Raw genomic sequence first — 20,050 nt, 5'->3', positions numbered from 1 at the left:
ATAACATTCTGAGGTATTTTTTAACTTAAAGAAACCTTTTCCCTTATGCATCTAGATAAAAAAATGGGACATTTATGATGTAAAGGCTAGCTTCAAATATCTGAAGACAAGTGCCTTCTAGGAGTAGCTTGATCTGTTTTGCGTAGCCCATTTGTGTAGCATTTAGATAAGTGAGTGGAGAATGCCAGGGGGTCGATACCACTTTTCTTGACCTGAGGAACTTGCTGCTTCAAATGGAATTGGGTGTTTCAAGGACAGAGAGTGATCATGGACTTTTGGTGTGAAATTTCAGAGAGTTTTAGCAGGGATGATCTGAGGATTACTATGTAGCATGTTAGTTGAATGATTCCTTCCAGACTTAAGATTCCATGGTCCTAATGGAATACCAGTCTCACAATTGTGTTTATCTTGAAGACATATTTTTATAATAGCTTAAGGAAGAAAAATTACATTTATATTTATAATTCAAATATTTCCTCCAAAGTTATACAGTACCGTAAGTTTAACAGATACAATAATTTTTTTATACCAAATGTTAAGATGTTGGCTCTGTTCTAATAGCTCTTTTCCATATGGACAGTGTAACAACCCTCCATTGTTGCTCTCACTGACAGGTACTCTGGATTCCTTTCATAGAGATGTTGAATTTAAAGAAGTCTATAGACACCATATATTCCAGCTTCATAGAACACATCAGAGTATAATTTCCTTTAACACAGGAGTCAAATTCTACTTCACTTCCTGGTATTTTGTATTCCTCAAACTTACTCCATAAAATAATTTTATTCTTTGGTCCCTACCTACTGTTTCTAAGTCTGTAGGCCTGGCTTTCTTGTTCTAGTTTGAACATGTTCTTATTTCTTGTTTAAGTTAAGATTCTTTTAGTAATACAGATACTGTTATTTTTTTCAGGTAATTCTACTCTACATGCATTTTAAATCACTTGTTATTCTCTATTCTCTGCAGACTCTAGAAATTAACGTTTCTTGAAACAATTGATCTATAATTCCGTAGAGATCACTATTCCCATCCCTCCGCCCCGCTATTGTACCTTATTCTTCCTTCCCAATCAGATGCTTGATTGCCCCAAACTAAACTATTTGCCCTCTTTTACAAAATTCATGATCTACTTATTGCTAACCTCTCCGATCTCAAGTCTTACCATTCTTCTCCCAGTCCGCTACACATAACAGCTTCATTGGCCATTGTGCTATTTCTTTTATATATATAATTATTGGTAGTTATTACAGATATATCCCATTTTACCCCATTTTTCCCTCTCTTCCAGCCCCTTCCCACTCCACCAGGTCTTCACTACCCTATTGCCCATGTCCATGAGCTATGCATATAAGTGCATAAGCTCTTTGGTTTATCTCTTCTTGAACTCCCAACCCAGTCTGTTTCATGACTTCATGATTCTGGTCTTATTTTGTTGGTCAATTTCATTGTGTTTATTAGATTCCACATATAAGTGAGGTCATGTGATATTTGTGTTGTGCTTTTTCTTGAACTCATCAAGGTGGCTCGAGCCTGAGGGCTTTGCAGCAGCCAGAAGTGCTCTTTACTCCTGCTTCTTATGACTAGCAACTTGAGATCTCAGTTTAAATTTTACTCCCATAGACAAATCTTCCATAAAAACATAAACAGAGTAGCTTTTTAAAAACTATTTATTTATGTATTTATCTTTTTTTTATTTATTTCCTTTATTGATTAAGGTATCATATATGTGCCCTTATGGCCCCATTGCCCTTGCACCCCCCCCACACTCATGCCCTCACCCCCCTGGTGTCTGGGTCCATTGGTTAGGCTTATATGCACGCATACAAGTCCTTTGGTTGGTCTCTCCCCCTTATCCCCCCTTACATGTTACCCTATTTAAACTTTCTATAAATTTCTCATCTCCTATATGGTATTTTTAAAAATTATTTTTTAGAATGTATCTTTATTGTTGTACGTGTTACAGATGTCCCCTTTAAAAATTATCCATTTGTAGAATCTCTCTCAAAAGAATGGATGATTCATTAAAGTAGATGTGTGGTCTGTTTTGTTTACCAAAATCTCCAGTACCCAGAAAAGGAGCTGGCACATCATGGGAACTCCGTAAATATTTGTTGAATTAATGAATGGAGCACAATACTTCCTCACTCCACATGCCCTTATTTGTTAACTTGGCTGTGGGTGAAATCTTTCAATGTTTTTATATCTGAAGCTTATAGGCTAATGCAGCATTATAATCTTTTGCTAAATTTCTTTCATAGAGTAGTTATAAAGATGTTAGGGAAAGCATGCCTATATGCATCTGTGTAAAAAATAATTAAAAAGGTCACATTGTCATTTGGGGCAACGAAGAGAGGGATATTTCATAAGTTAAAAGAGACATCACTGGATTTAAACTTTAAAGGAGGCACTTATTTAGATATTTTGATTTTCACAACTTTTTTTGGCCTTAAAATTTGTTTCCTTCTTTGACACTTTTTTTCATTCCCACAAACTATCGAAATAGCATTTACACTATCTTTTGCCTGGTACTCATACATTGTAATGAGCTTAAGTAAACATGTTGTTTTCTTAGTTGTAATCTAAACTTTTTCATTATCAATGGATGGTTTGACAGATTTCTTTATATTATTTTTTGTTGTTTTCAATAGGGTTGTAATATTTCTTGTGATTTGAAAGAAAGTATGTTTTCATTCTTAACTTTCAAATATTTTATATATCAATAAATTACAGCCTCACTGTATAAACTTCGAGTGTTAGAAAGATTATAAAATTCTCTTGCATTATTGAATTTCTTAGTTTCTATCCTGACTATTGAATGATAGTCATGTAGCATTATTCATGTGTTTTAAATATGCATACTCTAGTATATTAAAAATAGTTGTGTAAAGCAAAATCTTTATTCTTGTAAAGTCTTTTTCTTATTTTGGCAGGGACATTTTTATTATAATTCCTATTTATTACACTAGTTGCGGTTAGTGTAGAGAAATGTATATTTTATGTGCCAATTCACCAGAAAAAAATTCTGTACTTAAATAGCTCTTTTTCATAGTATATGATGTATGACTGTTTTGTGAATTATTAAAAAAAAAATCATATGTGTGAAATTTTATTTTTTTCATTATTGTCTTGGTCTTTCATATTTACTCATTGATGTAATATGTACATTTGTCAGTAAAATCACTGTGTATGTAAATGGCAAAAATGTGTGTATATCCTTTTCACCGTAATGTCCATCACGGATCTTAATACAGTATCTTTCAAAAAAATGTTTAATGACCTGAAAAATAAATAAATATAAAACAATCCATGTAAGTATAACAATACAATAAACAAAACTAAACTAATATAAAACCACCTCTGAAGGTTTTTTCATTCATTACCTTAAGAAGATTTTGTGTAAAAATATTTAGTTCAGTAACCAATGTTTTTTTTTACACTTATAGATATTAATGCCCATAATTGGCATCAGAATGCTGTGAATCTATAAAAATATAGACTTTTTTTTTTACATTTTTCAAGTAGCTTTCTCAGTTTTCAATAATTATGTCTAAGTTTCTAATCCTCATTAGGGATTAGGGTGAGGTGTTTGGCTTAAGGTAGTGTTTAATTTGGACAGCACTACATAGTCATCATCGCATAGAGCCTAGGAGATAGGATCTCCTCAGGTCAGGGTTGTCTTGATGGGGCCTGGGGTGGCCGGTGTATGGGGCCTATGGCCTGCAGCTGACAGCAGCCTGGGGACTAGCCTGCAGCAGGCTCCTCTGAGGCGGCCCTGAGCTGAGTGGAGTCTGATGGTGCCCGCAGGTGGCCAGCACATTGAGAGACATCCAGCCCTCGCTGCTCCACTGCGACATGCTGAGCGCAACCCAGGAGGCGCTCTACCACCCAGACATCTCCTCCAGCAGCCAGCTGCAGAGCGCGCCACAGCTCATCGCGGACAAGGGCCCCGTGGAGCTGCCAGAGGAGTTCGTGGTCCCGGTGCCCAAGGAGCTCAGATCCCAGCCCAAGGTGCGGCCAGCGGTGGGAGGTGGGGCAGAGGGCTGGGGGTGGCTGGGCAGGGGCTCCTGGAAGCTCAGCCCCAGGCAGGCTTTCAGGTGTCTTTTCATATATCTGTGGCTGATGTTTGCTCTTAGTTGTATCCGAGCCAGCTGTTTAACAATGCATGCTTATTCTACATTAGAGCCTCATTGTTATTTCAAAATGTTGACCTTAAATTTTGAACTGTCTTTGCGGAACACAGGACATTTAAAATTACTTTGAGTGAGAATTTCAGCTCTTACAGAATTTGAGTGGTTGTAAAATACAAGTTTTAACACATCCAATCATTTTTGAAAAAACATTCTCATCAATAGAAACTACCAAAATTTTGAGATTAGGATGAAAACATCTTGGTTAGGAATTGTGTATAGACATTTGAAAGCATGTAAAGGGATAGAAAAGTGATGGCTTACAGGAACAAGCTAATTTTCTTATGAAAGTGTGGGAAATTCCTTTGTTTATAAAGTCGTCTCTGCAGCTGAGAAGTAGAATGGGAGCCATACAGCCCATGAAGCTCCATGGAGAATGTTACATGATATTTGCACAAAATTCAATACTACTTTTTCCTAATACTGTATATTTTATTTTGTCTTTATATATATTAAGGCAATGTAACTTTTCTTTTTTTCTCATTAAATTCCATACAGGCACTATTTTCCCTCTAAATTCCCCTAGGGAATATAATATATTACTATATAAATATGTGGTGGGCAAAAATTGTTTAAATTTGTTCATATGGAAAGTGATAATTAACAAATAATAACACAAAATAAACTCTGTTTTGCTTACTCACAATTATAAACCTATCAAGTATTATAAATACTTATAATTTTCTTTATGTTCCACAACATGAAAAAGGCTAGGAATCATTTGGCTTGTTGAACCATAAATATCAAGTCTTGTCCCAAAACACAGTCACCTCTCCTAATTTCTATAAGGGGATATACATACAAGAAATATTGGCAAAAGAACATGAAATATTACTATAACAGTTGAGCTTCTAAACCCCATTAGATAATTCTCTGATAAAAAAAAAAAGTTGGAATACTTTATTTCAGTTCATGGAATAAGGGGGATGCATCATGAATCCATTTGAGATTTAACAGACCTGGGAGAGTTAAACCTCACTCCTCAATTACTGCAGCCACATAGGAAGAGTACGTACATGGGAAACATGGGACTCACAGTGACTGTCCACTCTCAGTCACATCATTCAGTTGATTTCAGAGAATCTTTCTATTCAGATTAGCATTTCTTCCTTGGTGGTGATGACTGGGGAAGGGGCAGTGGTGGGTGAGAACGTGAACTTCCACAGAAGCATGTAAAATTGACTCCGTGTTCTAAAAATTCAAGGAAAATGCACAGTAAGCATTCTTTAAGAACTTTTTTTTTTCATTTTTGCTTTTTGTTTTGCAGAAATTGGGTGGTGTTATATTCCTCCCAGAAAGTTTTCACCATGATTTTGACTTCTGATTTATACTATAAAATAATATAAAATTAATTAATTTACTCCAAAGCAGATGCATTCTCACAATTTCTAATACTAATGAAATAGAAATCCAGAAATAAAGTTTAATTTTTGAGTAGATGATATGAATATTTAAATCAGCAATGAACATAAATACAAACACACATGCACGTGTGTGTGTGCACACACATACACCCCCCACACACACACACACACACCCCTACCTACTGGGGATTATGTCTTATGAAAAAATTCAGAATATTAGTCATTTACAATAGTTTTCCCCTATAGAACTTTTTGTAAAGAGTTGGCTGAATTTAAACATTACCCAACTTTTAAAGCTTAATGAGGGTTTTCTGTATTATGAGATTTTGCCTTTTTGCCAGTATGTGGGAGGTTGCAGTGTAGTAATGGGTTATGAATTATGTTTTTATATCAGTTTAAAAATAGAAACATTATATTCTGTTTTGAATAGAAATGGAAAGGATGGTCCGAGGCAGCCTTCATGTGATCTCATAAATGGATACTGTGGTAAATGTGATTTAAAAGGAGCCAACAGAATTGTGTTAATCTGTTATGATGAGACAATACTTTTGGGAAGTTGCTTTTCTGCAAAACTAATTTTATCAGTGAGACACAGGGCAACTGAAGGTCATCTCTGAGTGCTCCATAGAAAGAACAAGGAAGGACAAGCAAATGTTTCAGGGCCATAATCTTTCCTAATACAGAAGATCCTGTTATCTATGGGATGCCCTCCTGTTGTCCCCACCTGTTGCTGCTGGAAGTAGGCATCTTGGGGTGCCATGGGAACAAGAATTTCTGGGCCCCAAGGGAGGATCAGGTATCATGAAAAGCTTTATTGATGTGAAATTAAGAGGGCTCCCTTCCAAGGTCCCCTCTCTCTCCATCTCACCATGGAAAGGGCCCCATTTCATCTTCGGCAGAGCTGGGATTGAAGCCACTGCCCAGTGTCTTCACTCCATATTAAAGCACAGTCTAGTCCAGCATCTGGCCAGCTTAGCTTGTGCTCCAAGCTCCAGTCCATTGAGTGTGGGGTCATGGCCTTGCGGCTTCTAGGGCCACATGCAGGCTAGCGCAGGCCCCTGAAGACGCAAGTGCAAGGAAGCAGGAGCAATGCAAGAGAAACAAGAGGCGCAAGACAGAGAAATTTTCTTTTTTTGGGGGGGAATTTTAATTAGGTGCTTAACAAATGAATCCTTCAGGATTTCACATCCTTGCAGTGGCTCCACCCCTCTAGGCAATTCATGGTTCCACAGGCTAGACTGACAGGCAAGTGTCTTCCCCATGGCACCCCAACTTCACTGTATATGCGCCCATTTACCCCTTTGCTTGATCCCTTTCCCAGTATCTGCAGGAAATGGACTGGTGGTTTCTTTATACTGGAGTATAAAGTTGCAGCTTCCTACAGAAGCTGCCCAGATGACTATGCTTATAATGTCTGGCCTTCTCTTTTATTTTTTTCTATCAATATTAATAAACTAGCTAGTTATGATGGTAACAATAGTACATAGAGCTAGAGTATTTGGACAGGTATTAAAAGTGAAATTGAAATAAAAGATACCTACCATATTACCTTCAGCTCTTCAAATTGAAAAAACATGGAAGAATGCAAACAAGAAAATGTCAGTAAACTCCACCCCTCCACACCTTTCTCAAAACAAAAACAAGTCTTATAAAAACAAGATACGTAAAGTTACAGAAAACTCATTAATAAATATAAGTAATAAAGACAGAGATTAATACAATCTGATTGAAAAATGAAATTGATTTTACTTTAAAAATTGTTAACCCCTGTTTGTTCTACAGATAGCCAAACAAGCAAGTAGGAAACCCAATTAAAACAGCCTTAACAACTCAACAAAAAATAAAACACATAAAGACCCTTTCATTGGCTTGAAATTAAACTTTACTCTTTTTTTCTCCCTTTTCATTCATTTGACTCCAGATAGCTAATAGTTCTTGAGAGTTAATGAGTGTTTAGATTCAGAGGAATTAGGACTTCACAGTAGAGCAGCAAAGCATAAGGGATTTAAGAAAAGCATTGTTCACAGAAGACATGTTTCTCTTTAGCATATTAAAGCAGAAGGAAGTCTGAGGGCAGATTGCCCAGTTAATGACTAGATATCAAGACTTTTCCTTGAAGCTAAAAGAATGTAACTGTGGTTTTTTTTTATCAGCACTTCCTATGCTTTAATTGTGATTTTCATAAGTTGCATATAAAGTTCATTGAGATGATCAACAAATAACCCTCCTGCTAGGCACATAGAGTGTGTGGCAAGCGTGTCAAACTCGAAGGCTAGCACTGGCCGGATAAACAAGGTTTAAGTTTATGTGGGCCGCAAAAAACACAAAAGCTTCAATTTTCATAGAAACGTAGGTTTATTTCGATAGAGACATGTTGAATACAAAGGGCTGAAATAAATGAGTAATCGTTAACATGAAATAATAGTGCATTGTAATAAAAATTAATATTTTTCTTGAACATTAACTTACCAGACAGTGAATAACAGCACAAATTAATAAGAGTAAAACAAATAAACGTATTTTTCGTGTTCTCCAAAAGCACAATATTTCCTGTTGCACACACGAAACAAGTCAGTCCAAGACTAATGACGTGGCAATTAGCTGCTAAGATATTCGCTGCTAGTATTAGGGGAGAGAAATGGTGGGCCTGCGCGTAAGGCGCGTAAAGGAAATAAACGCAACACGATTATAGTAATCATTTGTTAGCGAACCTTGTAGTTTGTTATTAATAATTATGTATAACAGGATATTGTAAAAATTAAGTTACAGAATTTTTATTAAAACATTTCTTACATACCGTTATATTGGCTGGGCCATAAAAATATTTGTTGTGGGCTGCATGTGGCCCTTGGGACGCGAGTTTGACATGCTTGATGTGCAGGGTCCATACAAGTGTTCTCTCAGAATACAGCTAAAGCATTTCAATCCTGACAAGTCATAGTCTACCTTTTGCAAGAGCCAAAATGCTTTTCCAAGGGGCTCCTGTATTGTCAGTCTATTGAGAATCAAATAAAACTCTATAATTAAGTTTCCCCTTTTTCCTCCATTTTGGGTTTTTTGTAGATGGGACTGCTTTTATAATTATAAGCAAGGAGAAAACTCCATTTAATTTTTGCCCTCATTAATTATTATTATTATTATTTTTATTTTTAATAACGGGTTGAGTGCAAATGTATGCTGGGAACTACACTATGTACCAGGAAAACAAAGATGGAGAATTCAAGTCATAATTTTGATCTCTCAGTGGGTATTGGGAAACAAGAAAAGAGCACCATGTGGCAAATGCTTGCTAAAGGATACCTCTCCCCTGTATCCAAAGAGGCAAGAGACTTGTTTTTAAAAGTAATTAATAGAAGCTTGTGTGTGTGAGTGTGTGTGTGTGTGTGTGTGTGTGTGTGTGTGTGTGTGTGTGTGTTTAGGGGGGAGTGCTAAGTGTGGGAACTATGTTTTCAGAATACATATTTCTTATGGGAATCTAGACTCTTGAGGACTGGATCTTGGATATCAGTAAATAATATCAGGAAAGCACGCTCCAATTGGGCCTAATTCTTCCTTGTTTCTCTAACTTTCCATCAGCTTTCTTTGCTCCTTAGCATTGTGACTGTCACACCAAATTGTACACACGCCTCTTAGTACCAACCACCAACTGGCACTGTATTCTTACCCTTTAGTTTACATTTCCAAGAAGGGAATGTAATCCTCCTTGGGTTAGGTCAGTATCCCTGACCTAATAGGTCAGTATCCCTGACCTAATTATTCATGCCACTGGCCATTTCATGACCTTCACCCACACAGCAGTGTTTGTGTAGCAGAGGCAAGAGCAGAAACACCTATTTCAGGGGAAAGTATAGAATACCATGGGGGGAGTATGTACCAGTCTTAGAGAAAGCGCTCCTAAGTATAAAGTGGTATCTAGGCTGTGGCCTGACAGACAAGTAGTAGTTAGCCAAACACACAGGTAGAAGAAACATACTATTATTATAGACAGAGGAAACAGTAGCAGAAATGCCTAGTTCAGTATGATTGGAGCATAGAAGTCTGAAGGATAATGTCTGGACATTAGCCCCGAATGGTCTGGGAAGTAATCAAGCACTTGATCAGCATAGCATGAAATAACATCTTGAGGAGTTTAGAATTTTTGTGATGGCAGCAAGGGAATAATTAAGTAAATCTTAGAGGAAGTGAACCACTGCCTGCATTTGAGGCTTAAAGACTGGAGATGGGGAAGTTATCCTGTTGATTTTGATTTTTAAAATGATGGTGGTCCTGACTCAAGTAGTGAGTGACATTAGTGCTAATGAGGACCAAATGTCAAGAATTTTATATTCATTGGATGTGTGAATAATGTAGAGGAAAAATCCAAAGAGGGCAACCAAGTTTCTGGTTTGAGAGATTGCCACTTACTCAGCTATGGAAGGTAAGAGGAGACAGAAAATATTGCTAAGGAATGATGGTGCTGTTATGGAAAAATTTACAAATGAGTTCTCTAATGTATTCCTTTGAACAGAAGCTCAACTTTCTGGCCCCAATTTAAGAACCTATAATTTAAATACAATAAACAAATCTGAAAAAAAGATAACTAAAAGTGTTATTTGTTAGGCATAAGTTATTCTCATCAAAGAGAAAAAAAAAGTTAGTGCTATTCTTTGTTACCCATTTTATTTTGGCTTAGGTGTGATAAGCTATTCTGCAACAAAAGAGCATCTGCTAGGATTTTCATTCAATCCTTCTTTCTACTTCCCAGTAATACCTAGCAGGGCTCTAGTGCTGCCAAGATTAGATCTGATTATGAGCTCTCCTGTGTTCCCATGAAACAGCTGAAAAGATTCTTATTATATAGTATTTGCATTTGCAACATATACATTTAGCAAGGAGAGAAATTGAACAACGTTAAAGACAGTTTATCTGCTGGCCTCAATATATTTCATATTCATTTAGTTCTTAGTAGAATGTTCCATGTCAAAATTTGGAAGGCAGCTGGAGAGTAATCTGCTCATATTTGCGCTCATTAACAACATAACATAGCATATAGTTTAATAAAATAATAACAAAAATAATCTTAATGTGTCTTTTGAGAGTGCCTCAAAAAATGAATCTTAACTTATATAACTCTTGCCTAATTAAAACTAATTATTAAAATAGCAATATCCCTTGAAGACAATGTAAAGCAATGCTATAAAAATGCTTTATCTTAAGGAAATGGTAATGTTCTCATTGGTTAAGAGACTAGGAAATGAAAGCTGCAGTAGCTGCAGAATGCTCACCTAATTGTACACATGAAGGTGTTATAATAAACTGATAGAAGCAGGGAAGGGGTGATGAAAGCTCATTTGTCGGATTACTGGTAACACAATGATTTGGGAATGGAGCCAATTGTTTTTTTTATTATTTTTTTACCCTGTGAACACACCAATGTGATTAGATAATTTTGGACACTGGAATAAATGAAGAACAGGGAGAGAGAAATACAGGATGCGTTGAGGCCTATAAGCCACACATATACTTATAGTAAATAAGATTAGTAGGCAATACAGTTTTCTCTTACTTCAAATCACATCCCATACATGTTTTACCCTTCAGCCCCAAGGAAGTTCTGTTAATTTACTAGACAGGCCATGGCCCCTTCCTTCTAGATCATTGGCAAATGGTATTATCTTTGCTGGGTGGAATGTGGTATACCACCTGGGTCCCCTTCAGCTCGGCTAAAAATTCGATATAGGTTGAATTGGATTGATTTTCTTCCACTTTCACCCATCCCTAGGCCTATGCCTGACAGAACAATTTTTAATCTCCCTCTGATTCTGAATTAGAGTGGCCTGAAATGTGTGTGTGCATGATGAGGTCAACAATTTATCTTTGCTTCCTCTGGCCTTCATAATTTCATTCGATGTAACATGATTATTAGAAAATTTGAGACTTGTTACTCTTAATATGTTTTTAGTGCCATTTATATTGACTTTGATGAGTTGAACTTCTGGCATGTTCTCATGTTCTTACTCCCCTTACTCCCAAATTTTTGGAAAAGCTGGTTCTAATTTCATTATTATATTACAGTCTGAAGTGTATAGGTAAAGTCTAGGAATTCATGGAGAGGTAAGGAGATGAAAGAACTTGTAACAGAAGAACAGAGATTAATGTTGCTATGGCAATTGAAAACCTTCCGTTTTACAAGCTCAGCTTTTTTGATGTAACTATTACTGCAAGAGAATAATATAACATGGCCTTCAAAGTCCTTGTTAGCTTCTTGGTTTATATGACAATATAATATTATTTCGGATAAAAGCCCCTGTTCACATTTATTTGTGTCTTTCAGAGATTTGCCAGTTCAGACAAAATGTCAGGTGTAATTGATATGCAAAATGCATTATTTGCACATCACTCTTAGAATTGTCATGCAATAGGTCCTTATATTTTCATGTGAGAAGAAGGGCCATAGGAATCTAGGGAAGTAAAGTATTGAGGTTAAAAAACAACAACTTTGCAGCCCTAAACATTATTTAAAAGCATTTCTTTAGGGTCTTGTTTCTTTCCTAAAAGTAATCAATACCAGAATGATGTATCCAATTGAAAATAATGTGTTAGTGAGTTTGGCCTTCAAGTATTTAAAGGAAAATGTGATAAAGTCTTTTATTTTTATTGGCATAAATTACAATTTATTTTCCCTTTCCATCTGAGAAGTATGAAATAGCTTTTCAAAATACGTATGGAAATTAGTGTATTTCTCATCATTACATTTTTCTTTTCACAAAGGATATGAATAATGGAAAATAAATGCTAAACTTTGACATTTAATCCAAAAAACATTTCATTTCCTGGATTTAATTAGGAGTGTATTGTAGGTTGTTTCATTAATATCTGCCACATGCTGATAATTGTATATATGCTCCAAAGGAGCAAATTTTACACTCCCAGTGACAGATACTTTTCAGAATAAGTTAGCTAATTATTAGAAAGTCTCTTTCTTTTTCTTCTATTTCCCTTCAAATCAAAAGATATGTGGTAGTAAAAGAGATCTGAAGTTTATCTAGTACTATAAACTTCCATTATATTTATAGAAGCCTTAACCCCAAATTAAGATGAAAGGGAGGGGGAAAGCAGATATTGTGTCTAGAACATGATGCTTTCATAGATAGGCTTGTATCTGGGTTTTTGATTTTGCATTTTTCATATAGGTCTACATACAGTACAGAAATTTTGTCAGACACTCTATCTTTCTTTTGTATATATAGTTAATTAAATTGATGGTGTTTTTCCCCAATTATTACTTCTTAAGAAGCAATTTTTTATGTTAATAGATATATCTTTAAATCTTTACCATTTTGCTTTTACTACTACTTAGAGGGTAGTAGTGTGGAATTGCAGTTACTATATGAACTTTGGGGTCAGAGGGGTTTGAGTTCATTCACAGCTTTACCACATATTAACTGTTATAACCAAGACCAAGGACTTACATTTTAGATATATTTCCTATCTCATCTGTATAGTGGTGTAATAGAAGCATATATATATAGTTTTATTATCACATATAAATATATTAAATATAATTATGCATTTAGCTCTTAAGGCCTGGTAAGTGTTACCTACAACCATTTACACACTTTTTTTGGCTTTCTGTTTTGTAATAATCATACCAGAGATATATAGTGGACAATTCATAAAATTTTTTCAGTGAATTGATTTACTTATTAATGTTTCTGATTAAATGTAGTTTGGGGAAGAGACAAAGAAATGTTCTAAAACCCTAGCTTTATATTTTAAGCACATTTATGGGTTCATAGCTTAAGTAAGTGAACATTTAGTATAAATGTTTAGGAAAGAAAATAACTCAATTTGATTCACATATTTGTTGTAGCTTTAATATACATGGAATGCTTTATAAGGCTGCCTTTCCTCCAGGAATTATAGCCTACTGCTGGTGACAGAAAGAATAGCCAAACCAGTATTAACTTGACTCTGATTTGGTGAACTGTGGTGTCATGCAAGTGCTGTAGTACTTTAAAGAAGGAGGAAAGGCATTCTTGGTGTGGGATGGGGATAGGGAAAAGGGGAGGATAATGTGATACCTTAACTAACTCTTGAAGAAATCCCTAGGATCATTTGCAAGCACAGATGGGAGGTGCTGGAAGAAAGAGGATGCTCCATAATTGAAATCATGTGTGAAAACCATTATAGTTGGAGAAAATTAAGACATTTTCATCAGACAACGAATAGTCTAGTTTACCCAATAGTCTAGTAAGAACATGAGGAAAAAAGTAGTGAGCCAGGAAGTTTGAAAGAGAGGTTGTAAGTATTTTGTAGGTAGTCTTAAATGTCAGGGGGAGACTTTGTACATAATTTTGTCTGTGGTTGGGATTCTTTGGAAGCTCCCGATCAGAACTGCAGTTTAGAACCTGTGAGGATTTTGTGGAAATTTTAGGGTAGAGAGGGACTTGAAAGTGGAGAGATCAGTTAGGTTCTTCCTGTAGGACAGAAGGTAATGAGTGCCTGAACCTGGGAGATAGCAATAGGGATGGAAAGAAGAGGGGTGATAGGAGAAATGCACGGAGGCTGAAATTGCAGTGCCTGGCTGCTAATTGGATGCAAGAGGCGAGCATGAGGGAAGAGTCAAAGATGCCTAGGTGACGGGGTGGTTCCAGTGACAGGATTAAACTTCAGCAGGAAGCTTTGGCTTTTAATGGGCAGAAAATGGTGAGTTTGGTCCAGGAATATTGAGTTAGTGGTGTAAATGTGAAGCAAACTCGCACATATGAATCTAAATATCAAGAGAAAAGTAATTGCTAGGAATGGAGTTTAGGAATTTTCAGCATAATGGTGATAGTTAAAACCATTGGCATTTATGAGATTGCTAAAGCAGAGAAGAGAATGGGCAAGGAGATACCCTGGGGATACACTTACATTTAGAGAAGGCAAAATTATAAACTACTGAAGGTGATCAAATCATACTGGTAGTTTGGTACAATTGGTAAATTGAAAGGAAATCCCAAACTTTCCTTATGCATTGCCCTTCTTGCAGCTTCCTCTAGTCTAATGCTAATCCACAGAAAATCCATCCATACGTAAGATGATGACAGAGTATGAGAAAATGAAAGTGTTTTTGAGTCTCGATAAATTAGTGAAACATCTTTCTCAAATTCTTGATATATAAGTAGAGCAAATAATAGAGGATTAGGTTTATGAGTATATGTGATTGTATTGAGAAAACATGACTAAATTTAAGTGAATTTCTTCTATTTTTGAAATTTGTGTTGACTGTTTCTTTTTTGGTCATTGGGTAATTGTAAATCATCAGGCTACAGTAGTGGTAGTGTGAACACTCATTAAAAGTATATAATAACATTTTAAAATGTTATTTCTGTAAGGTTATAATACTTTTTGAGATTAATAGAAAAAAACTGAGATAGTTTTTATTAATTTCAGAGAGGAAGGTAAAGGAAAAGAGAGATAGAAACATCAATGATGAGAGGGAACCATTGATTGGCTGCCTCCTCCAAGCTCCACACTAGGGATTGAGCCCACAACACAACCCGGGCATGTGCCCTGACCAGGAATCAAACCATGACCTCCTGGTTCATAGGTCAATGCTCAACCACTGAGCCACACCAGCTGGGCAAAACAGTGGTATATATATATATTTTTTTTTATCAGACTTGGGAATTAACAATTAAAGTAAATATTTTACATTGTAATAAGCTTTAAGTGGTGACTCTAGATATCTTTATATAGACTATAACAAAAAAAAGTGAAGACTTGTTTAAATACTTAAATCATTTTAAAATATAAGAATTATACTCTTGCTTGGCCAGCATGGCTCAGTGGTTGAGTGTCGACCTATGAATCAGGCGGTCATGGTTTAATTCCTTGTTAGAGCATCTGACCAGGTTGCAGGCTTGATTCCCAGTGTGGGGTGTGACAGGAGGCAGCAGATCAATGAATCTCATCATTGATCTTTCTATCTCTATCTCTCTCCCTCTCCCTCTCCCTTCCTCTTTGAATCAATAAAAATATATTAAAAAAGTATTATACTCTGGGAAAGTATTTGTTATTAATGATATGTTTCTCAAACTAGCCTTAAAATATGAAAAAATAAATTAACATATGCAACACATTTTCTTAGCCACAAAAATTATATCCACCTTAATTTCTTTGTTAAAAAGTAAACCATTAAAACTTTTATTCTTTAAAAATTCTAGGGATTCAAAAACATTGAACTCTTATTTTTATTAGAAACTGTTTGTCTTGTAAAAGTAATTTATTTCCACAGTTTCACTACTATAAGGGAAATTGTACCCTTGTTTATCTAATATTTATAAATTTGGTCTCATCTATAGTAAATAATATGATTATTTATAGCAGTAGAAAATGTGATTATTTACAATTGGAAGATATTATTTGAATGGCCTATGAATATATCTGTTTTGTTGGTTTATTCCTTACCTAATAAAATAAAATATTTTATTTTTCCTGTTATACAAATTTGTTTACCATCTTAAAATAAACATCTCTGACACCATAGTATTGTTGAAGAGATGTATGTATGAGATTTGGTTTTGCATTTACCTCATTTTTAGTTGACTTACATATGCATGGTGCATATCCATAGGCTTACATACAATTATATGTGTGAGATTTAAACAGTAGAAATAGGGGTAACCCATGAATTTATTTTTTATTTTTATTATTTAAATTTGTTCTTGTTGAAAATATTACATATGTCTCCTTTTCCCCCCATTGACCTCTTCCTGGCCTTTGCTACCCCTCAGCATATGCTCTCACCCCCTACTGTCTGTGTCTATGGGTTATGCTTATATACATGCATACAAGTCCTTTAGTTGATCTCTTACCCTCTCCCCTCCCCTGCCTTTCCTCTGAGGTTGGACTAGACCACCAACTTACACCATACATAAACACAAAATGGATAAAGGTCTTAAACATAGGATGGGAAACCATAAAAATCTTAGAAGAATACATAGGCAGCATAATATCAGACATGTGTCATAGCAATATCTTTACGGATACAGCTCCTAGGACTATGGAAGCTAGGGAGAAAATAAACAAATGGGTCTACATCAAAATAAAAAGCTTCTGCACAGCAAAAGAAACCATCAACAAAACAACAAGAGAGCCCACTGCATGGGAGAACATATTTGCCAATGTTAATTCAGATAAGGGCTTTAATCTCCAAAATTTAAAGGGAACGCATACAACTTAACAAAAGGAAGATAAACAATCCAATGAAAAAATGGGCAAAGGACCTAAATAGACACTTTTTGAAACTGGGCATACAGAAGGCCAAGAGGCATATGAAAACATGCTCAAAGACACTAATTATCCAAGAGATGCAAATAAAAACGACAATGAGGTACCACACCTGTCAGAATGGCTATCATCAACATACAAACAAATCAACAAGTGCTGGCAAGGATGTGGAGAAAAGGGAACCCCCTTGCACTGCTGGTGGGAATGCAGACTGGGGCAGCCACTGTGGAGAACAGTATGGTGTTTCCTCAAAAAATTAAAAATGGAACTCCCATTTGACCCAGTGATCCCACTTCTAGGAATATATCCCAAGAAACCAGAAACACCAATTGAAAGGATATATGCACCCCTCTGTCCATAGCAGCACACTTTACAATAGCTAAGCTTTGGAAGCAGCCTAAGTGCCCACCAGCAGATGAGTGGATTAGAACTCTACTTTAGATGTAAATTCTTAAAAATTTTATTTGTTTTGTGTCGTAGTTCAGAGAATGTGGAATTTGTATAAGATGCTGCTGTCAATTAAAAGAAAACTGTTATTAATTGAATATTTCAAGGCTTGTTTTTTTTGGTTTTGGTTGTTCATGCTACATGATGGTTATTTATTTATGTTTCCTTATAAGATTGTGATGCAGACTTTGACTTAGCGGCCATGTGGCATGTGTGTTTTGGTAAGAGCTTTAGTAATCTCATTTTCTGGCCCTGCTGAATTGAGCAGCTTCATCTTCTAAATTCCTGGCACCCATGCCGTGTTCTGTTAAACTGTGGCAGTTGTCTTAGTTTGGTTCTCATTACCATGTACTTCTCACCTTTTTTGCCTTTCTAACTCCGAGTCATATTTTTGTTCTTGGCACTTGGGGTATTTGAGGCAAGTAATTAAGAGGATGGTTTCTTGGGCCAATGCCTGGCTTTCTGTCCTGACTCCTCCACTCGCTAGATGTGTGACCCTTCCATGCCAACCTTCTCTTATTTTTCAAATAGGACTGACAACAATAATAACTCACAGGGTTGTATTACATGAGTTAATCCACATCAGTTAACTAGAAAATATTGTAGCATGCAGTTAGCAATAAGTGTTAATGAGTTGGTTTTTTTGTTGTTCTGTTCTGTTTTATCCTTTTCTATATTCTCTGCTGTCACTTCCTCAAGGAATCCTTCCTTGATCTCTGGAGGTTGGACCAACACTATGATACCTTGTCTGTTTCCTCATCTTGGACTGTGTTTTAAAACAAAGGCTGTGTCTTTCATCTTTAAATTCCAAGCACCTAGAATTGATCATGCTGTGTGGAAGATACTCATATTTGTTCAATGAGCATATTAATTAACGGGATTTTGGAGATAGGTGCTATTGTGTGGTGATTTTTATTAACACAATAATAACCTCTACATAAATAACCAGGCAAGCTGTAACAGAGGTCGTGAATTGAGAAGCCTACAGACCAAAATGCTAAGATTCTGGAAACTTATGGTTTATTTATTCTATAGTGGGCTTCAAAAAAATGCTCTTGGCCTAGCTGATTTGGCTCAGTGGATAGAGCATCAGCCTGTGGACTGGAAGGTCCTGGGTTTGATTCTAGTTCAGGGCACATGCCTGGGTTGCAGGCTTGATCCCCAATATGGGGTGTGCAGGAGGCAGTCAATCAATGATTCTCTCTCATCATTGATGTTTCTATCTCTCTCTCTCTCCCTGTCTTTTCCTCTCTAAAATCAATAAAAATATGGTTTGTTTAAAAAAGAAAAGAAAATGCTCTTGGATAAGTGTACAAGGTTAGGATAGGGTCCATGGGATGGATGGAAGGATCACACTTTGTTAACTCTGTTTTACTCTGCAGTATCTCCTGATTCGTGTCTGTCTCATCAACTTATTTCTGCTGATGTTGTGGTTACAAAGCCCAGTTAAGCAAGGAAACTCAATAGTAAAATGGGCTTACTTTGTTGGAGAGCTGCAGAAACTCGTACACCTGACCACACCTGTAGCTCACTGTTTAATACGCTGAGCTGCTATGGCTTCTATCTGTGTCTCTCAAGCAGAGAACATATGGGGCCAAAAAGGAGCCATAATGGGTGTCACTAAAGGGGGCAGACTTAGGGATGAATAACTGTCAATGTAGAAGCTTTACGAATGTTTAAGGTTTATGGTCATTACATCCATTTCTAAGTAACATTCTAATTTGTTATTGATACTAAAGAAATATACATTCCATTTTTTATTATTGATACTAAAGCGATCTACATTTCATTTTGTCTATCATATGTCTGTGGGTTACTAACTTACTCTCTATTCTTAATACATCTTATGAATTCTGCCTATGTCTCCTGGGTTACTTGCCAATACATTATGTATGTTGAATACACAGAGATTATCTATCTGATTTGTTTCTTGTCCCTGTAGCAGGTTGAAGATTCCCAATTAAAACAGCAAATACGCATTGTATGTGTTACCGTTAGGCTAACCAGATGTCCTGGTTTCCCCAGAGAGGCCTGGTGTACACCTGTTGTCCTGCAGCCATCCCGAAGAGTATCCTCTTTCATTCTCAAAAGTGTCCTGATTTGGTTGATAATGTATATAGTCACCTTAGTATTAATCCACCATCTGCTACTTGTGGAACTATGTAAATTGAGGTAAATTATATAATATCCCATCTATAACATGAGTGGATTGGCTGTTATTTGTAAAGCCCTTGCCAAATCTAAGATTCTTTGACATTTATGGGAAATATTTAAAGCTTTTTAGTTTCTTCAGTCTATTCACATGACTACTACCCTAAAGACAAGTGCATTTTCCCATTAAAAATAGATCTAAATAGAAGTTGAATATAAATGCAGGCATTAACTGCTTTGGAATGTGTGAAATTACAGTTTTAATTTATACTTGGGGCGACATATCTGAGACATTGTGACTGTCGACTTTAAAGTTGAAAAACTAAAAGCACTTTTATTAATTTCTTTTTAAATGGAGTATGTTAAGTAAAAGGCTTTGCAATCATTATATGTGTTTTTAAAAATATTTTACAGCTGTGTGTTCAACCTGTGCATATATTCGTTATCTGTACATTGAATTAAATAGTTGGCAAGGAATACTGGTTTCTGAGGAGGTAATGATTTTAGTTTTCATGATGATATATTTTCAGGTGTTCCTGAGCCAGTTCTGTAGGGATTTTGAGAAAAATGGGAATGAAAGTAAATCAGATCTCTAGCAACAGATTTGGTTATCACCTATAGAGAGAAAAATGCATCAGTGTGTGA

At 36.0% G+C, this 20,050-nt stretch overlaps 1 protein-coding gene across 19 annotated transcripts in view; it reads left to right on the top strand.

Annotated features, from left to right (window-relative positions):
* ADGRL3 (adhesion G protein-coupled receptor L3) overlaps positions 1-20,050 on the top strand; it is a 787,514-nt gene that overhangs the window by 298,759 nt on the left and 468,705 nt on the right. For 18 of the 19 annotated variants that reach the window (XM_059670097.1, XM_059670081.1, XM_059670071.1 and 15 more), the window contains exon 4: positions 3,805-4,008. The exons of the other annotated variant lie outside the window; for it this stretch is intronic. In XM_059670097.1, coding sequence (XP_059526080.1) covers positions 3,805-4,008 — 204 coding nt within the window. The remainder of the gene's footprint in view (positions 1-3,804; positions 4,009-20,050) is intronic. 19 annotated transcript variants of the gene reach the window in all.

The sequence above is a fragment of the Myotis daubentonii genome, chromosome 1 (assembly GCF_963259705.1).
Source record: "Myotis daubentonii chromosome 1, mMyoDau2.1, whole genome shotgun sequence".
Classification (NCBI taxonomy): Eukaryota; Metazoa; Chordata; class Mammalia; order Chiroptera; family Vespertilionidae; genus Myotis; species Myotis daubentonii.
Note: the sequence above shows the minus strand (reverse complement) of the source record. Positions and strands in the feature narration are given on the sequence as shown.